We start from the raw sequence: 20,082 nt of genomic DNA on the forward strand, positions 1-20,082 counted from the left end.
ACAGTACCCTAAATGCTGCTCATATTTGAGCCATATAGTATATAGTGAAACTTTTCTTTATACGTTATTTTGTTTTATCCTGGAGTTGTTTCTGCTTAGATGTTTTTACTCACTCCACTCCCCTCAAATTTACACAGTTATATGAATCTTAGAAGCATTAGGTAATCTGCTGGTTTTATCTTTGCAAGCAGTCTTCCAGGTGCCCTTTGGAACGGTCACTCTGAAGGCGCCCTGCACAGCTGTCATCTTGGAATCTTTCATCTCCATCATCCTGGAAATGCCCTTTGCTTTTCTCTTAGATTTCATGACTTGCTCTTTCTTGGTTTATTCCCAAAAGTTGGAGATACATGGGATGTAAATTTTTTGAGACCGAGCCTGTCTGAAAATGTACTTAATTCTAATTCCACAGTTTATGATTTTATAAATTTCTAAACAGGACAGTTTTCCCTCAAAAATTTTGAAGGACACCTACTGTCTTTAGGCAGTATGGGGTTGTGGGGTTGAGAGTAAAGTTCATTTGATTCTTGATTCTGAGTATGAAAGAATACCAAAGTGTTTCTTTTTATTTTTTGGCTTTGGCTTTTGTTTCCTTTCGTTTTGTCATGGTAGAAGCTTCTAGCGTATTCTTTCTGTAGTCCTTGAAGATGTGTCTTGTTGGGTCTGCATATATTATGCAGCGTGTTGAGGTTCCTTTCAAGTTGGAAACTCAAATCTGTTTTTTTTGTTTTGTTTTGTTTTGTTTTGCTGGGGATCCAACCCAGGGCCTCATGTAAGCTGGGAAAGCATTATACTGCTGAGCAACATCCCCAGCCCTCTTTCTGGTCTTGAACATGTTTTTGAATAAAATCTTTAATTTACTTTCTTCCGTTTTCTCTCTCTCTCTCTCTTTTTTTTTTCTAAAATGGAAGTTGTTAGCCTCCTACATTGGATCTCTTACTAATTTTTTTTTTAAATCTTCTTTTCTATATTGGTTGTATTGTTTTAGGTTTTGGATTATATCCTTAATATATCTTTGATCTTTTTAACCTTCCAATTTATTTTAAGTTTCTGTTGACATTTTTTATTTTCAAGGATCTTTTTTTTTCTTTTTTCTTAATAGACTTTAGTTCAGAGCCATTTTAAGTTCACAGTACAATTGCCCGACTCCTGTGATATCCCCCACTATGGAAAATTTGAAACCAGAGAGGTACATTTGTTACAGCCAATGAACGCATGCTAACACATTTTTGACCCCAGAAGGAAATATTCTTTTTTTTTTTTTTTTAGTGGCATGATATTCTTTTTCCGTAGATATAATAGCCCCTTTTATCTCAGCTGAAGAGACTTAAAAAAAAAAAAAACGTTTCATGCATAGTTTATTCTCTCCAATTTTAAACTTTTCTGATTGTGTCTGGCTTACCTGGAAAGCAGACCTATGGCAAACACTTGTGTGTTTGAAGGAGGGTGGGAGAGCTGGGGGAGGGGGCAGGAAGGAGGGATCCTGCTGAGCCGCATTGCATGGAACTCAGTGAAGCTGCCCCCAGGGGGGCTCCAGTGTGGGTTTGACTTGTGGCAGGAACTCCTGATCCTCAGGACAGACTTGAGGAACAGGTGGGAGTGGACGATGTGTCTTCTATCAGTGCCCCTTGTCATGATCCAAGGGGGTGAATCTGTACTGTTCTGTTGTTAGTCTGGGGGCCTGGAGGAACCTAGTGGTTCCCATGCAGGCTGCAAGGTACCTGGGAGCCCTGGGAGGAACATGCTCTGCAGTGGGCAAGGATAGGGCCCAGAGAGGTGAGGCCCACAGCTCCCTGTGGGAAGTTGGAAGTCTTTTATCCTGTGAGCCTTTGTGAGTGGGTGCTTTGATTCATGGACAGATGTTCAGCTGCCCAGTTATGTGGAGGAGGAACCCATGCCTCAGGTTTCTTCTCCATGATTCTGAGAATCCTTATTTGTTCCTTCTGAAGTGAGGCTAGGGGAGCTCCCTTGACTGACCTGTTTTCAGTCTAGGACCAAAGAATTGAATGAACCTGCTGACCTAGGTCCAGAGACCTGTCTCATTGATTCCAGAAAAGAAGCCCCTTCACTTATCTGTGTGAGGGAGCCCAGGAGAGTCTGTGGTTCTAACTCTTCAGTAGATTTCTAATTCATCCTCTTATTTTGGTCCTTGCCTTCCCTCCAATATTGGAGGTAAATGGTATTTCTACTAATCTAAGGATTTTTAGATAGTTCTGATAGTTCTGGCAATCTAATGATAGTTCTAATTTCTAATGAGATTTTCTGGACTTCCCTGAGTATAGCAAACTTTTTCTGTTTTTTTGACTTAACTTTCAGCTCTTAAACATTCCTAAGTCAGTTACCCCCATAACATGGGGGTTTTGGTATCTTCAAAAGATTTATGTTCCTTTGTTCTAGCAGAGTAGGACTTCTCTGATTCCTTGCCCAATGTTGGACCTTTTTTCATTGCTCTTCCCACATCTAGGAAGAGCTGCATTGAGCTCGGATCTTCCCCCCCCCCCAAATCAGGGAAGTGTGTTAGGGAAGCCCTTTGTGGATGTAAACTCTTGTAGCCTAAGTGCCTGCAGGGTGGGTGTGATGTTCAGCTAAGGGAGTTCACTGCGCAGACAGAGAGCAGCCAAGCAGGGAGGCCTAGGGACAGCTAAGCTACCTTTGTGGTATTGACTGCAGAGGTCGGGTGGAGTCACCATGTCAGAATTGCAGATAAGCCTCCAGTGAGTCTGGTGTACCTAAGGAAGACAGATTCTCCCTGCCAGCCTCTTTCTTGGGGCCTTCAGTGAGGTATGGAATCTCTCTGTGCTTGTTATTTTAAAAGAATCTCAGGGTTGGATTCTGTTCTTCCGTCTGCCATTTTATTCCTTGTGATGTTCACTCTGTAACAGCTCCACTTAGGTGGTGCCCAGTTGAAGTGAAAAGCCTTCACACCTTAGGTGATTGTAATGCAGTGCCTCCAGGAGCAGGCAGGAGCAGGCTGGGCTATTTGTGGTCCGCAGGATTGAGAGAAGGGCTTTTTGCCCTTTGATTTGGGTTTAATGTTCTGTTGGTGTCTTTTCTCAGAACCTGCCTCAAATCTGCTTTTGTTTGATTGACTTTATAATATTGGAATTTCGTGTTCCTGTCCACCTTGGAACCTCGGCTCCCTGGGGTGAACATCTGCAGTTTCCATAGCTTCTTACTCTGATGCAGTTAGGGATTGGAGCTGGCCTCTGAGCCTGCTGGATTTGGGCAGCTTTTCTGCTGTTTTGCACGCCGTGCTCAGACTTGGTTTTCGAAGCTCCTTGCTCCCTTTGTAGATGTGAAGGTAGTGAAGCATCTCAGTTTCATAATCCATCGCCTGCTGTTGGCTGTCACTGTTCTTTCTGCTATCTACAACTTCTAGCTTTTTCTACCATGTTCTCTGGTAGAGAAGATTATAAAATCTACCGCTTACTAGTTTTGTGACCTTGTTAAAGTCACAAATAATATCTCCAAACCTTCTTTTTTGCTTCCTTTATTGCACAATTGTGTTTAAATACAATTGGCTTTCTGTATTCGTGGGTTCTGCATACACTAATTCAAGCAACCGTGGGTCGAAAATATTCAGGAAAAAATTGCATCTCTGTTGAATATGTACAGACTTTTTTCCTTATCATTATCCCTACACAATATACTATAACTGTTTACATAACATTTACATTGTATCAGGTATTATAAGTAATCAAGAGATGATTTAAAGAATACAGGATGTGCACAGGTTATATGCAAATACGACTTCATTTTTATATAAAGGACTGGAGCAACCACAGATTTTGGTATCAGTGGCGGTCCTAGAATCAATCCTCTGAGAATAGTGAGGGATGACTGTGTGTGTGTTTGTATGAAGTCACAAATATCTCCCGACCTTTTTTGCTTCCTTTGTTGCAGGTTCGTGTGTGTGTGTGTGTGTGTGTGTGTGTGTGTGTGTGAGTGAGAGAGAGAGAGAGAGAGAGAGAGAGAGAGAGAGAGAGGAGAGAGGGGGAGAGGGAGAGAGAGGGAGAGGGAGAAGTGACTGCTGCATAGCATAGCAGATGTTTAATATATACTATCTGTTATTTTCCTCACTAACTCTTAATTTAAATGGAACCCTACTTTTTCGTTGATGTCCAATAGCATTATGCCTGTGGCTTCCAGACAGAGCCTCTTCCTTCTTGGTTGTTTTTCGCCCTGACATTTTGAGGGAGGGGTGTGAGGCGAAAGTGGGCTTGACAAAACAGAACTAGCTGGCCTTGGTCACTCAGCCCTCTCTCCCCCCCATGCGGTTCAGGACAGTGGTTCTGCTGGTGGCATGTCCGACTTACGGGGGACCCACTATTCAGCCCCGTTCTCCGAATCTGGTTTAACGGGTGGATATGGAGGACTTTCGGCGTCATGAGAACGGCCAGCGTGCGTGTTTTTGCCCATCAGGGCGGAGGGGGCCTGTGGGGGAGGGGAAGAAGCAATGCTGGGAGCAAGAGGTTCTTCAGGGTTGCCATGAGAACCAGGGATCCGGGGATTGGGCAGCAGAGGGCCCCCGCTGGGGCTCGGGGCGTGGCCGCGTCACATGGGTTTGGTCCTGGGGTTCCCATAGTGCGCAAGGACCCAGCCGCGTCCCTGTCCTCAGCGGTGTCCGGTCTCGTGGAAGCCGAGGAGTGCAGTCGTGGACAGGGGTCGGCTAGGCTGGACTGGCCTCCTGGCACCTGTGCAGTGATGGGGGTGGGTCCAGTTGGGCATGTTCGGGAGGCGGGGTGGTATTGCACCCTTGCCGGGATGGCGTCCCCGGAGGCGGCATTGGTTCGCTTAGCGTGTTAGCGCGCGTTCGCCTGGTGTTCGCCTGGGCTTCGGCCCTCCGGTTTGGTTTTCTGCGCTGCAGGCCCCTGGTCGGGGCGGAGCCGTGGAGAACTAGCGCGAGCCGCGTGTCCGAGCGCTGTCCATGCGGAGCGCTGTCCACGCGCCGGGCAGTGCCGGGCGCCGGAGCCCTCCCCGGGCCGGTGGCGCGCACGCAGCGACCCCGTGCGGCAGAGGCTGCGGTAGCGGGTTCTCCAGGTACGCAGGTGGGCACTGCCATCGGGGATATCATCGGGGGGCCGGGGGTAGGGGATAGCAGCCAAGGTCACGGTGGTCAGTCGGAAAGGGTCAGCGCTCCGTGTTGCGGAAAGGCCCTAGCGGTCGGCAGTTCGCCGCGAGCTCGCGAACGCGAATGGCCGGCGGTCTCGGCCGCGCTGTTCGCCGCCTGCTGCCGGCTCGCCTGCAGTCCGGGATCGCGAGAACCTCTGTTGATGTTAGCTGTAGGACAGTATTATGTAACCATTTTTAATCTTAATTGCTTAATATTATGTAACAAGTAATAACTGTCCCCATAAAAACCTGTAACAGGAACTCGGAGATATCTCATCCGCTATCTGTTAGCCAAGTGGTGGGTAGCCGTGTGGGAACCAGCTTGGGAAATGAGCAGATATACGGGCATCCGGGGTAACTGGACCTGTTTTCTCTGTTAAAAACAGAATACCAAGGTCTGCCTGGATGTGTTTTAAACCTTGATGGCGTATAGTCTGGTATAAAAAGCCTCCGTTAAGCACATATTTTAATATTGCATCTTTATCCATTAAAAACGTCCTGCTCTATGGAAGGAGAATATCAATTAGTGAGAATTGGCGTGATGAAGATGTTGGAATAGGTTTTGCGTTTTTGATGGAGTTCAACAAATTGTTCATATGGACGTGTCGGTCTTCCATGCCCTCCATATTCAGAAAAACAGTCAGATCACCTGTTTACACGTAGACTGTCCCTTTCATCAGCTGCCATTTTTCTGTTGATGGCAGGAGTCCTTGCCAGTGTATTGATAGGAGGCCTGGACAGAGGAGTCGGCACACAGGTAGCTGTTGGCTGGGGAGACCACTGTCTTAACAGTCTCGTTCCTAGTCCAGTGAGTAAAAAGTGGGTGTTTTTTTTTTCCTTTTCCTTTTTCTTTCTTTTTCCGTTTCTTCCTTTCTTTTCTTTTTCTTTTTCTTTCTTTTTTTTTTTTTTTTTTTTGGTCACGGTTCTCTTTAAGTCTGAAATGCAGTGAATGACTGCAGGGATTTTGACCTGTTGGTCAGGGAGCTCGGGTACTGCCTTTATTTTACTGCTTGACTCTGTTCCTTTGCTTTTCAGCATCTTGGTTATACTGTCCCTGTTTGCAGCGGGAACGCAGCCCATGTATTTCCCCTTTAGCCATGGCCCCTGTGCTCAGCATATTGGGTGGGGGCAGGGTAGAGGAGCTTATTTTTCTCTTTCTTCTGTTAGTCCAGAAAAAAAAAAAGGTGATAAAAGACACTTTATATTCAAGGTTCCAGGCAACTCTGTACTGAAGCACAGTTTAATAGTAGTGTAGGGTGTGATATCATGTTGTGGATTTAGGATTGAATCCCTGTTGTGCTTCTTGTCCTTCCCTGTATCTGGACCAGTGCAGCAGGAATAATAGTTTCTGCCCTGTAGAATTAAGAATATTGTATGCTAACTGTGGAAGAACACAGTAAATGGAGTTAATGGCAAATTCACTACCAGTTTGAAGTGGGTGGGAAAGTTCCAGATTGGTAGAATAAAAATGTGAGTTATTTTTATTCCTAAATCTCTCCTAAGGATTTCCATCACCAGTTACTCCTCCAGCCCTCATGTAATTACCACCCAGAACTGGGCTTCTGAACTTTCAGAGAACACTGCATCTTTTGAATTTTAGAATTAGGTGACATTTAGGCGACAGTCTAAATTCACTGACTTTCAGCCCTTGTGGCCCCACAAAAGCCAGGCAGCTTGTTGCAGTATGTACTTGTGACTTAGTAAGAATATTTTAGGAAACTCTCTTGGACTAGAACAGTTTTATATTCCTTTCAGGCTTGGGAAGCGGCACTTTTGATAATGCCCAAGTGGAAAAACATGTGGGGAAAGACCAGGAACATCAGGGTGTACCCTGAACTCCCGCTGCTTAATGCTTATCTTTGGGCCCCTCTTGGCTCTCTGCTACTAATTTTCTAGGCCCGGGAAATGTCATCCACCATTTCTATGAGACACACCAGGTGATACTTAACAGGCACAAAGCTGGGGAAGCGATGCTATGTTCTTGGCCTTGGAACCACCCCGCTTTCTGGCGATTAGGTCGGAAAGTTGGCAGCTCCTGTCTGGTGGAGTTGTTGCCTGACTGGAGGGACAAGGGCAGAATGACGGGTGGCGTTGAGGCAATCTGAGCCCTGTGGCCCCTGTGAGGTCTGGGAACATGTGTCAACAAGAGGCCTTTGTGTGGGCTTTCTTATTCACTCTTCCATCAGACTTAAAAAAAGAAGTTGGCTCAGTCCCCAGGGCTCCCCCAGCTCCACCCAGTGCAGGAGAGTGAGAAGCAAGTCTGGCAGTTGGCGTGGCCACTCATCCAAAATTGGCGCGGTGGATTGTATTTACTCATATTTCATAGAATTCGTTACCCAGGGTCCCTGGTTTTTGGCTTTAGGATGGTGTGAAAGCAATACACATTTGGTAGAAAATGTTCTTTGAATTCTGAATTTTGTTCTTTTCCTGGGCTAGCAATACGTGCTCTTATCCTCTGTTGCGATTCTGGGAGCAAGCTCGTGAGGGGAAATTGCCGACAGACACCCTAGTGTACTAAATTGCTATAACACTCTGTGGGTAGGTATCTTAACTGCGTTTCAACTTACAGTGTTTTTAACTCATGATGGGGTTATATTCTAATAAACCTTTGTTTACTTATTTGTTATTAAAGTAGTACGGGTGGCTTGAGACTGGCTATTTGCATTTGTCACTCAAGGCCATGCAACTCCACGCAGTGGTTTAGCATGTAGGTGGGGGTGAGAACTGCAGGGAGTGCTCTGACGGCTCTTGACAGGGACTCTTCCTGGAGTCACTGGAGTTGTTTGAGGCTGTCTTGTCAGCCCATTCTTGCCCTACTTAGATTGAAAATACAAAAACCTTTCATTGTGTAGAGAAGGACAGTGAGAAGAGGGACGGTTCAGGATGACTCAGTGATAAATACAGGATTCCCACCCTTATCCATAGAAGATGTGTCCTAAGACCTCCAGTGGATATCTGAAACTGCAGATAATATTAATGTTAGTCAGTTTTCCATTAGTGCCACCATTAGTGTTACCTAAAAAAGGTGATTATCTCAGGCTCATGACTCATGGCCCATGAATTCAAGGTTTTAGTTCATGGTCACTCCGTCCTATTGCTTTGGGACCTGTGGTAGCACAGTACTTCATGGTGGGGAATGTGTGGTAGAATAAAGCTGCTCATTTCATGGCATCCGGGAAGCAGAGGGTGGGGTGGGGTAGGGGATGGGTTGGGGAGAAGCTGGCATTTCACAGTCCCCTTTAAGGGTACGACCCCAGTGACCTAAAAACTCCCACTAGGCCCTATCCTGTAATGGTTTCCAACTTACTCCTCCAGTGCCAAACTGAGGACCAAGCCTTTAATGTGTGGCCCTTTGGGAGACATTCCAGTTCCAAGCTATGGCACTACTGAGATTAACAACAACTGCTAATAAAATAGAGTATTATAACATTGTACTGTAAAAAAATTTGCACTTTGGGACCATTATTAAGTAAAATAAAGGGTTACTTGAACACAAGTACTGCAGTGCCCCAACAGTCAATTTGATTACTCTGATGGCTACTAAGTGATTTAACAGGTGGATGTTAAATTTATACGGTGTGGATATGCTGGACAAAGAAACGATTCAAATCCTGGGTGGGATAGAGCAGGACGGCACAGGATTTCATCACGCTACTCATGCAAGTTAAAACTGATGAATTGTTTATTTCTGGAATTTTCCACTTAATATTTTCAGCCGTTGGTTGACCGCAGATAACTGAAACCTTAGAAATTGAAACCATGAGTAAGGAGGGACTATGGTAGTGATATTAATATATATTTTTTAACTTATTTATTTTCTTGAGGCACATTTCAGGTCGGATATAAGTTAAATATTAACAGTGCTTGAAAATAGTGCTTCTTAAACTTTAATATGCATGTGATTCTTCCTAGGGGTCATGTTAAAATGCAGCCTTGGTACGTGTGGTATGGGACGTGAGATTATGTTTTTTCTGACTGGCTTTATGGTGATGCCTGTGTAGCTAATTAGCGACGGAGGCTTTGTGTGGTAAGGTCTTAATGTACTTTCCTCCATTTTATCTTTGCTTTCTTTTTCTCTAGAAATTCTCTGAACAGGTCACTTCACTCTTTAGGAATTTTTGCCAACACATTTCCTGTGATTAGCCCGAAGTTGTTATAAGTGACATTCTTAAATATGCCCATGCTTTATTCCAATAATAAATATTTGCACATTATCCTGCTTTTCTATTTACTTGGATTTCTGTGGGTTTTATTCGGTGATTTCTCTCTCTTTTTTTCTCCCTCTTTTTTTTTTTTTTTTTTTAAGGACGGTAGAACCCTGAGAAATGTTTTGAACAGATTGAGCAGCCCTACCTGCCTGCATTTAAAAATATAAAATTTGTAGTGGGGCTCAGTGGTACAGTCCTGTAATCCTAGCAATTTGGGAGGCTGAGGTTGGAGAATCGTTTTTGAGGCCAGCCTTGGCAACTTAACAAGGCTCTGTCTCAAAAGAAAAAAATCAAAAGAACTGGGGATATAAATCAGTGGCAAAACACCCCTGTTCAATTCCAGGACTACTGCTGCTGTTGCTGCTATTACTACTAATTATTATTACTATTATTATTTGTGTTTACATTGAGCTTGGGTACTCTAATGCCTCTCTTTTCTGGAGGCCCCTGCTAAGTGCTTCCACATCTCAGGTTATAGTTAGGAACTAGGAAGGGCTTTCAAACTGTGAAGAGAAATAACAAAGATGTCCCAGGGAGGCTGCCTTCTGGGGCCCTTGCACTGTCTTCTGTCAGCATTACCTTTTTTGTGCCCTGTAAGGTAGAGTTGGGTGTCCTGATTATTTCCCTGTTAGGGGACGTGGCATTAAATTAGTGTTCCTCTTACTTGTACCCATAGGTTTGTTTTCTCTGTGTAAGGTTGCACTCTGTGGATCACCTCTTCTTACTGCCACCTTTTGAAAAATTCTGCTACAAAATTGCTTCCTAGTCATCCCTTAACAAGAATTTTCCTAGTCATGTTGTGATGTTAGACAACTTAGTGCTTCTTCAGGTTAATAAGTACTATGAGATATAGTCACCTATAGCCAAAGAAGCTTGGAAATGGTGGGTTAAAGTTGGTTTCTTATGGCAGAACTGTTGAGAAAATTTAGTGCACCATGTACTGTGACAATCCAAAGGGGAAGATGACTACGGTGATTCCAAATTTAGGCAACATAGGAACCCCTTTTTTGCTGATATTTTATGGGGTTAGCTTTTTACATAGCTTCTCTGTCTTAAAAAAAAACAAACAGCTTTCTTGAGATTTGATTCATATACCATACAATTCACTCACTTAAATTTAAAATGTACAGCTTAATTATAATTAGTATGTTCAGAGGTATGTGCAATTTGTTATGTCTTTGTGTGTGTATATATACAGGTTGACATAATCTGAACGCATCCCCCAGATCCATATGTAAACTAAACAGCCAGGGCGATAGGTGGTATTCAAAGTTGGAGTCCTTGGGAGGTGATCAGTTCCTGAGGGCAAAGATGTCATGAATGGGATTAGGGCTTTTCTAAAAGCGTTTGAGGGAGTGGATCCACTCTCTTCTGTTTTTCTACTATGTGAGGACTTGGTGTGTGTGTCCTCTCTGGAGGATGCAGCACAAGACACCTCTTGGAAGCAGAGCGCAGCACTCAGAGGATACAGAACCTGTTGGCGCCTTGATCTCGGACTTCCCAGCCTCCAGAACCGTGAGCAGTACATTTCTATTATTTATAAATTAACAAACTGTGGTATTTTATTATAGCAGCACAGACAGACTTAAGAAATTTGTGTCTAAAATGAGTTGTTACTATAACTAATACCTAAAAATGGGAAGTAGATGCTGGGATTATTTAGAAGTATGTTCTAAAAACAAAACAAAACAAAACACCAGATTCTGTGAATAGAGTCTTATGGGCGATTCTGGTAAGGGCTCAGAAGTGAAAAGCTGTATAGAGAGCACAAGTCTTAGAAATTATAAAAGTGGTTGTAATCAGAATGCTTGTAGAAATACAGCAAGTAAAAGACATTCTGATGAAGTCTAAGAAATGAGGAGTATTTTTTAGAAACTGGAAGAAGGATCATTCTTACTAGAAAGTGGCAAGGAACTGGGCTGAATTGTGCTCTTGTCCTGGGGCTTTGTGGAAGGTGGAGTGAAAGAGCAGTGAACTCTTTGATTCAGATAACCTGAAGAGCAGGATATTTGGCAGAAGAACTCTCCAAGCAAGGTATTCAAGGTGCTGCATGGCTTCTCTTAACTGCTTACACAAAGATGTGAAAAGACAGAAATGAGTTAGAGGGAAAATTTATACTCAAAAGGGAAACAGAATTTAAAGATTTGGAAAATTCTCACCCTGGCTAAATTATAAAAGCATGCTTAGGAGAAAATACTAAGGATATATGAACAGCAGAAGGAAGCCAGATACGACTCAACAACACAAAGAAAAAACCTTGAAGGCATTTGGGGGATTAATAATACTGCCTAGCTTTTATCAAGGCCCAGGGAACAAAACTGTTTCAAAGGAGGTGCCCACAGGATCGCAGCTTTCCTTTGCCTAGTGCCCTTTTGAGTCTCTGTACCTGCATTCTGGTGCAGTGCTCCGTGGCTGTCCCAGGTATGGCTCAGGCAAGCCCTGATGCAACTAGAGGACTGCCTCTGAAGGTGCAGGTCTTCATGTGGTGCGAACTTTGCTGGCATGCAGAGAGTAAGATCTGTGCAGGCATGGCTACCTCCACTTTGATTTCAAAGAGATCTTGGGTGCTCAGGCAAAGAATTGCCACAAGGGCAAGGCCAGTGTAGAATTCCTGCTACGTTAATGCCTGATGGAGCTTTGGGGATAGGGATTTCTAAAGAGAGCCCTTCCAAGGACAATGCTCAATGGTACCATGGTAGCCGGGTCACCCTTGAGAGCCTGTAACTTTAGAGCCACCAGTATGCAACACTAGCTTGGGGTACCTGCAGGCATTTGACTCCAACCCATGAGAATTGTTGGGTGGGCTGTGCCTAGCGGAGATGTGTGGGGCAGGACCCTCCAGTGCCTGGGGGATCTAGCCTCCTACTCAGCGTATTCAGAAGATGGAGCACACTGAAAAGTCAAAGAGTATTTGCCAGCTTTAAGATTTAATGTTTGCTCTGTGGTGTTTTGGATTTGATTGGGACCTGTTAACATCTTCTTTCTTATTTCTTTCTCCCTTTTGGAATCAAAATGTCTGTCCTGTGCCTGCTGCTCTGTTGAATTTGGAAGAATACAACTTGCTTGATTTCACAGATTCACAGCTGGAGGACATTTTGCCTCTGGATGAAATATTCCTTTGAGTCTCACTGATACCAGATTTGGGTGATACTTAGATGAAACTATGAAGTCTAAAATTTCATTTGGTGGGCTGGGGATGTGGCTCAGTGGTAGAGCACCTGCCTAGCATGTGTGAAGCACTGGGTTCGATCCTCGGCACCACATAAAAATAAATAAATAAATAAATAGAAAAATTTTAAAAAGTATTGTGTTTAACTAAATATTTTTAAAAAATTTGAGTTGGCGCTGGGTGAGATAAAACTTGGTGCTATTAAGATGGAAGGAAATGTATTTTATCTGTGAGAAAGACATGTATTTTGGGGGAGGATCCACATACTATGGTTTGAATGCTTACATCCTTTCCAAAATTCACATTAAGATGTAATTACCAATTCAACAGTATTAAGGGGTGTGGCCTTTGGGAGGTGAAGGGTCATGAATAGATTAGTGCTCATATCAAAGGGTTGGAGGGAACTAGGTGGGGTCTTCTTTTTGTCCTGCTGCCTTTTGCCATGGGAAGACTCAAGGATTCCAAAGAGGGCTCTCCTCGTTAATTGCGTACCTCTTGATATTGGACTTCCAAGCTTACAGAACTGTGAGAAATAAATTTCTGTTCTTTATATATCACCCAGACTCAGGTATGTTGTTATAGCAGTGCAGACAGACTAAGACATACATACACATGCGCGTATTTTGTATGTATTAGCCAGATATTCGGAATCACTACCGTTGTCCGGTTTTAGAATGATTTCATGACCTCAAAATGACACCCTCTATCTTTAGCTATCAGTGCCCCCCACCCGCCGATTCACCCCACCCAACCCCACCGAACTCTACTTCTGTCTACACAGATTTCCTTGTCTAGAGTACTTTATACAAAAGTAATCATCTGTGGTGTTCCTGACTGGCCTTCTTTGTACAGCACAGTTTTTTCCAGGTTCATCCATGTTGTAACATTTTTTTTTTTTTTACACTTCATACCCTTTTATTATCAAATAATATTCTACTGAATATGTATAATACTTTTTATTTATCCATTCTATTGTTGATGGGTATTTAGCTTGTTTGTACTTCTCAGCTATTGTGAATAGTGCTTTTATGCTTACTGTTGTACAGGTTATCTGAATATTTACTTTCACCCCCTCCTCCCCTTATATTTAGATGTGATGTTGGATTACATGGTAATTCTGTGCTTATCTTTTTAAGGAATTGCCAAACTCTCCCACAATGGCTGCTCCATTTTATATTTTCATCAAGAATGTGAAATGTAGTGTCTGAGGGGCCCAATTTCTCCACTTATTTTCTGTTGTTATTCTTACTATGGTCATCCCAGTAAGTAAAATGTGGTACCTCATTGTGGTCTTGATGTGCATTTTGTTTTTGAGTTGTAGGAATTTTTTTTTTTTACCCCACATATTCTGGATACTAGTCTCTTATCAAATTTGATTTGCAAGTATTATGTCCCTTTTTATTGGTTATCTTCTGACTGTATTGGTAGTGTCCCATGATGCATGAAAATTTTATTTTTTTGGAATGAAGTTCAATTTAATTTTACTCTTTTTGTTGCCTGTGCTTTTGGGGTGATATCTGAGGAGTCATTGTCAAATTCTAAGTCATAAAGATTTCCTCCTCCTCCTTTTTTTTTTTAAATTGAGAGGAGATGATTTTACTTCTTCCTGTCAGTTTGGATGGCTTTTATTGTTTTTATTTTTTATTTTTCTTGCTTAATTGCTCTAGCTAGGACTTCCCTGTGCTGAATGGAAGTGGCAAAAGTAAAAACCCTGTATTGTTCACAATCTTGGGCAAGTAGCTTTTACTCTTTCACTGTTGAGTGTGAGCTTCACTGAGAGATTTTTAGCATGCCCAGCACCTTTTGGGTTACTAGTTACTCAGTTCCCTTTCCCTGGGAAAGTTTTTTTTGTTTGTTTTAAAGAAAATTCTGTGTTCTTTGACAACCCTGGGACTCTTGAATTGAGAATGGTCTGAAACCAGAACTACAAGCTGGCTGGTAAGTTTGGGAACATAGGTGATATTATTTTGTACTATATTGTAAGTAATGTCAGTTCTCCTTTGTTTCCAGATGTGGCGGCCATTTTGTGGTTCTGAGTGTGGTAGCAAAGGCTTTAGATTTTAGAGACAGGAAGTAGATCTTGTACCACAATTCCACAACTCTGTTGTGTGTATGTGCAATATATACACATAAATGTACACAAGATATACATATACATATATATGTGCGTTTTTTTTTTTTTTGTGGTCCTAGCATTCATATCCAGGACCGCTCATGTGCCAGGTGTACCATTGAGCTATACCCCAGCCCTGTTCCTTCTTGCTTTCTTCAGAGCAATTGAGACTGAAGGAATGGTGACTGTGGTGAGTGAATTTACCTGAATAGATCCACGTCTCTCTTGTGATTTCCCATAGTCACTTTGATTTGGTACCAGGTTTAGGGTACACAAGGCATTCACGTTAGGTCCACTTTGTAATACCTTCTCAGGGTCCGTTTTGGCCTCCCAGAGGGAGAACATTTTACTCTTGCAGTATACTGACTGCTCAGGGGTAGACGTCAGAGGTGTGAGCAAGGCCTTGCCCCATTTGGAAGAGTACATCTCACATTCTTAGGTCAGAAATAGATCCTCTTTCAAGTGTTGTGTCCAGTCCCCAGAGTAGTAATCCAGCCACGAACAAAAAGGGGGGCCTCGTGCTGGAGCTGCGGAGGCCTGGGACACACTGTCGCTCTCTATAGCCCCTCGGATCATTCCTTCCCGGCAGCGGACTATGGTCTTTTAAAACATCAAACGGTTTGAACAGAAGGACACAGATAGCTGGCGTCAGGATAAGTGGAGAACAGTTGTTCTTTCTGTGGTTGGGAGGACCTAAACTTGGGCACTGATGTGTGCTGTTCACTTTTGGCCCCTGTTCTCACACAGGGAGAGGGAAGATGGGGAGGCTCTGGCCACCTGTGAGTGTTGGCAGCCCCGAGGAGGCAGTCCGTCATGCGGCTGCACTTCACCCGGGGCCAGGCCTCGAACTCTGCCGGGAAACTGGAAATACTGGACGTGTGACATTTTCTTTCTGTCTCTCCCCATTGGTGTGGCTTATTCAGGAGGCATTGGAAGAACATTCTAAATGACAGAGTTATGCATCTTGCCAGAATCAACAAGCAGGATAAGCCTTTAGGGACTACAGCTGAGCCACTTTTCAAAGGCTCTGACCCTCCTGGGGCCCCTATTAGTCCCTTGAGAAGCAGAATGGAATGCCCTGCCCTGCCCTGCCCTGCCCTGCCTTGCCCTGCCAGGCTGTGTGCAGCTTGCTGCACTGCACGTGGTCTGGCTAGGGATAATGATGTGTGGCCAGGTCTCAGGTGAAAAAGTTCTGGAAGTCAATTTTATTTTTCAGAAAAACTATTTAAATGAAGAAGTCTCCATGGGCTCTTATTGCACAAAAGCTAGGAGTTTCCCTGAAGAGTTCTATTGAGAAGCAATGCAGTGTCCAGGGGGTGGTGGATGATCCCATGTACATTGAAGTCTTGGGTGCTGGGTGAGGTCATGATTCCCAGGGGAACAACCCCAGGAGTGCGTGCAGGGCTGTGAAGGCAAAGGACGTTGTATCAGAAGCATCAGTTCTTAATCCGTTTTGGTCCCAGGGCCCTTTAATACTCTTAAAAATGACTGAAGACCACAAAGAGCTTGTGGTTATATGACTATATATACTTACATTTAACATTTTAGAAATTACGGCAGGAAATTTTTTTAAAAAAACTCTTCCACTTAAAAACAACAGTAACAAAACCATCGTCTGTAAATATAAATAACATCTTTTTTGGAAGAATAGCCATATTTTTGAAAAAGAAAAAAAGAACAAAAAGAGCGGCATTATTTAAAAATTTTGAAAATTCCTTTAATGTCTGGTTTCAAAGAAGGCAGCTGGATTTTCCTGTTTGCGTCTGTAGTCACATGTCCTGTGGTCTCCAGAAAATTCCAACCTACACTTATGAGAGAATGAGAAGGAAAAGGAGAGATCGCATCTTAGAGTTTTGAAGATAGTTTTCGGCCTCTCTGATCCTGGAGGTTCTGCCCCAGGGTTGGAGATCCATCATCACTGGGCTTCATATGACATGCGGGAGGAGAGCATCAATCTGAAAGTCCAGGGGTTACTCTGAAGCCCTGGCCCCGAAGTATCCCCTTGCTGTGAAGATGGAGTGTCAGACCCATTGGTTCCTTGGTGGATCTCTGTTTATTATGTCAACTTCAGACTCGGCAACTTAAACCTCAGGGATCCGGGGGAACACTTGGTCCATAACTCTTAAGCACCAAATTAGGGGAGCACTGGAACGTGAGTTAACATAATTAAGAGTGCTTTGGAACCAAAAAGAGCTAATCATACTCAGCAATGACCTGTACAGTTTGAACAGGTAGTCCATTGTATCTTACATGTAAAAAGGAGGGTTTTGGTGAGCTGAGAAATGAGGGTAGGGTGTTGCAGAAAAAGCAGAGGGTCCCGACTCCTTTCTTTCCCTCCTGCCCTTGCCCATGTGACACTTGGATGTGCTGTGCTGCGCCCCATCAAAAGGCCCTGTGAGCCTGGCTGGCGCCTGAAGCCGGGAGGTCAAAAGCTAAAGGTCCCCTTCCAGACCCCTGAGGACAAGCTCATCTAGAATGTGTTTGAACATTGGCACGTAGTTTTTGCAGAACTGATAAAAGCGATGGTTGATCATGCATGCTACGAGTTGTTTGTCTTTCCACATTCTCATTCCTAGGTCTTGAGCAATGATAAGATTTGGCCATACTCCTGACATCTTGAACCCGTAGACCTACAGAAACAAGGTTAGGGACCAGATTGGAGATGGCTGTGTAACTGATGGTACTAAGATTGAGAACATAGAAAGCACTTTAAAAGTGTTTGTTGAGTGAATTAATGAAAGAATAATGAATTTCAGGACTAAAGGTGATCAGGTAAAGGGTTAAGGAAGATTGTTAGAGAAGTTAAAACAAACCACACAGCAGATGGCCATGAGTCTGAGGTTTAAGAGAACTGGAAAAGTGATGAAAGCGTCCTTACTGGTATAGAAAGAATATTTTCTTCCTTTAGGGCAATTGATTCTAAATTGAGAGTCATGAAAATAGAAAGATGTCACAACACAAGCCTTTATACCTTTTCTACCTAAATTACCAAAGCCAGGTAAAACCAGAAATAAGTGCAGGATCTGCTATTTCAGCTTCCCACGTTGGTTTTCCTAAACTGTGACATTGTTGGTTGTGCAGTTCATTTAGTCCAAAAGAAAAGAGCCAAAGCATTGCTACGTGTCTGCCACTTTCATTCCACAGTCCATCCCTACATCCTGAGAGCTGGTGCCAGGTGGAGAGCAACTGCAGGGTTGAGCTATCAGCGATGGCATGTGGTTGGGGGCTGTTGGGATCTGAGAAGTCCCAGCTGGGGCAGCACCATAGGCTACTGTGTAGATATTTCTGGACATAGATCACTTCCCTACAAGTGGGAAAAGCTCTCTCTCAGAACCCTGAGATAGGAAGCAGATGAGCACCCCAGGCTCTCTGCACACGTGAGAATTTGTGGTTTGTAGAACATGACGTGGTGGTTTCTTTTGCTCACTCAGTTTGGACTCTCCCAAGTCTAACTAGGCAGAACAGGGTCACTGTTCTCATAATACAGGACCCAGATATCGCTTTGGAATGGGTTAATCAGGCACTGAAAGGGCTAGGTAGTCCAGTGTTTCTGTACCATAGGGTCTCCCACTTCATAGGACTGGGCTGCCGGATAGTGGGGACTCAGCTGCTTCAGTGGTTTAACAGGGGACAAAGAGTATCAAGTACAACAGAATCATTTATAGTCTTTTTAAAAAACTATGGGTAAATTTTAGAAAAGTAATAAAAAGATTGCATTGTTAAATAAAGTCATTTTAAATTTTTATTAGGTCCATACCCTGTATCTTATCATACCTGCCTAGTGCAATAATAATTCATTTCAAAGCCATTTATAATTACTTTCTTATCATTCTTATTTGGATGAACCATGTATTTCCAGTATTCTTGCTAAAATGTTGATTTTCCTGAGCTGAAGGATCAATTTTTCTTACATATGAATGTATGTACTTTATCCTGAAAAACGATGGCTCTTTGTAGTTGCTTAATGAATATAAAGAATGATAACTGAGAATGCAAAGATGTGATTAACTTTAAAATCTGAAGTTCTGGTCCTAGAAGTGATGCATATTTGGACTTTGGGGTTTACAGGGTAACTTGGCCAGTTTTGATAACAGGCTTCTTTTGGTGTGCTGATAAAGCATCTGAACAACATTGACTCCACTTCTCAAGAGAGCTGTTCATGGAGGAGGGCAAGATCTTATCTGTTTGCTATGCCTGCTTCGCTCAAAACTTCCTGCTTGAATAATGTTAATGATTGCATTATATAATTTATCTACAAGCAGTAGTGTATTTCTTCTTTACTTTCCAAGTATGCACATCTGTCTTTGTCTCGTTTTAAACCCCTTAAGAGAAGAAAGACGAGGAAGAACAAAGAAAGGAAGGAAGGAAAAGACAAGAAAAATAGAAGGCCAAGTCCTTCTGCACTTCTGGAAGCAGCCTGTACAGAGAAGGGTCTGTGCAGTTAATGTTCATGTGACTAAGCCTGACGCACTTAATAGGCTCATTGTGTTTAGGTATAGAGCAGGGATTTCTCTGGAATCCCTAGAAAGGGAGGGAGAGCTGGCCTAGGGTAGAGGGAAAATCACGGGGACTCTGCGTATAGATTTTGGGGTGAGGGCCGGGAGAAGCAAACAGGATCTTTGGTTTAGAACTTGACTAAAGCACTTTTTACATAGATTTCAATTTGACGAGTAATTTGAGATCCTTATTTAAAAAATTCAAACCTAGAGTGCAGAGTGAGAGATTGCCACTTCCCGCCTCTTGATAGTACCACGTGGCAGCCCTCTGTGGGGGTGGGAGTTGTTCTGGGTTCTTCGGCTTTTCCTTGTGTAGAATCACGACACATGTAGGCTTGCCACGTGTATCTTTTCACAGCACCAACTCCTTATTTCTACTCCTTGGCTTTTTTTTTTTTTTTTTTTTGCCTCCTTCCTCACATAGTTAAACTTCTGTGAATCCCGTGCAAAGCCTTTTGTAGAAATTACTGTCTTTTTGTTCTTGCATGAGGCTGGGATTGTGGTCCTCATTTTACAGGTTAAGGAGAAAAATAGAGGCACTGAGAGACTAAATCCTTGCTGTGTCTGCCTTTTTTTCCTGGAGCTGGCAGAAGCTGGATTCTGAACCACTTTGAAACTGCCTGCCACAGACCAGAGACTCATTTGTATGGGAGCTCTTTTAAAAGGCTATTGCATGTTTTCTTAAAATTTTGTTTTTTCTTGTGGGGATTGAACCCAGGGGCACTCTACCACTGAGCTACATACCAGGCCTTTTTTTTTTTTTTCTCCCCCCGCCCCACTGATTTTGAGATAGGTTCTCGAAAAATTGCCCAGGCTGGCCTCAAACTTGCAATCCTCTTGCCTCAGCCTCACAAATCACTAGGATAAAAGGTGTGCGCTGCATACTTTTTGTGGCCACTGCATACTTTTTTTGGATGCCTAGCATTCTGGAGGATTGCTTTACTCTATTTAAGTAGGTGCCTATCAGGGCATTTTTCATTTGTTCAC

The 20,082-nt window shown here is 43.2% G+C and overlaps 1 protein-coding gene across 5 annotated transcripts in view; it reads left to right on the forward strand.

The window, feature by feature from the left end:
- The window catches only part of Grb10 (growth factor receptor bound protein 10), a 187,890-nt gene that overhangs the window by 6,477 nt on the left and 161,331 nt on the right, over positions 1-20,082 (forward strand). For 2 of the 5 annotated variants that reach the window (XM_021734718.3, XM_040291948.2), the window contains exon 1: positions 4,578-4,707. The exons of 1 other annotated variant lie outside the window; for it this stretch is intronic. Coding sequence is in view for 1 of the 4 variants with exons in the window: in XM_040291945.2 (XP_040147879.1) it covers positions 4,702-4,707 (6 nt within the window). In the remaining 3 variants the exon portion in view is untranslated. Of the gene's footprint in view, positions 1-4,557; positions 4,708-4,904; positions 5,038-20,082 lie in introns of those variants that run through there. 2 more of the 5 variants (XM_040291945.2, XM_005337542.5) reach the window with 2 other exon arrangements.

The sequence above is a fragment of the Ictidomys tridecemlineatus genome, chromosome 2 (assembly GCF_052094955.1).
Source record: "Ictidomys tridecemlineatus isolate mIctTri1 chromosome 2, mIctTri1.hap1, whole genome shotgun sequence".
Classification (NCBI taxonomy): domain Eukaryota; kingdom Metazoa; phylum Chordata; class Mammalia; order Rodentia; family Sciuridae; genus Ictidomys; species Ictidomys tridecemlineatus.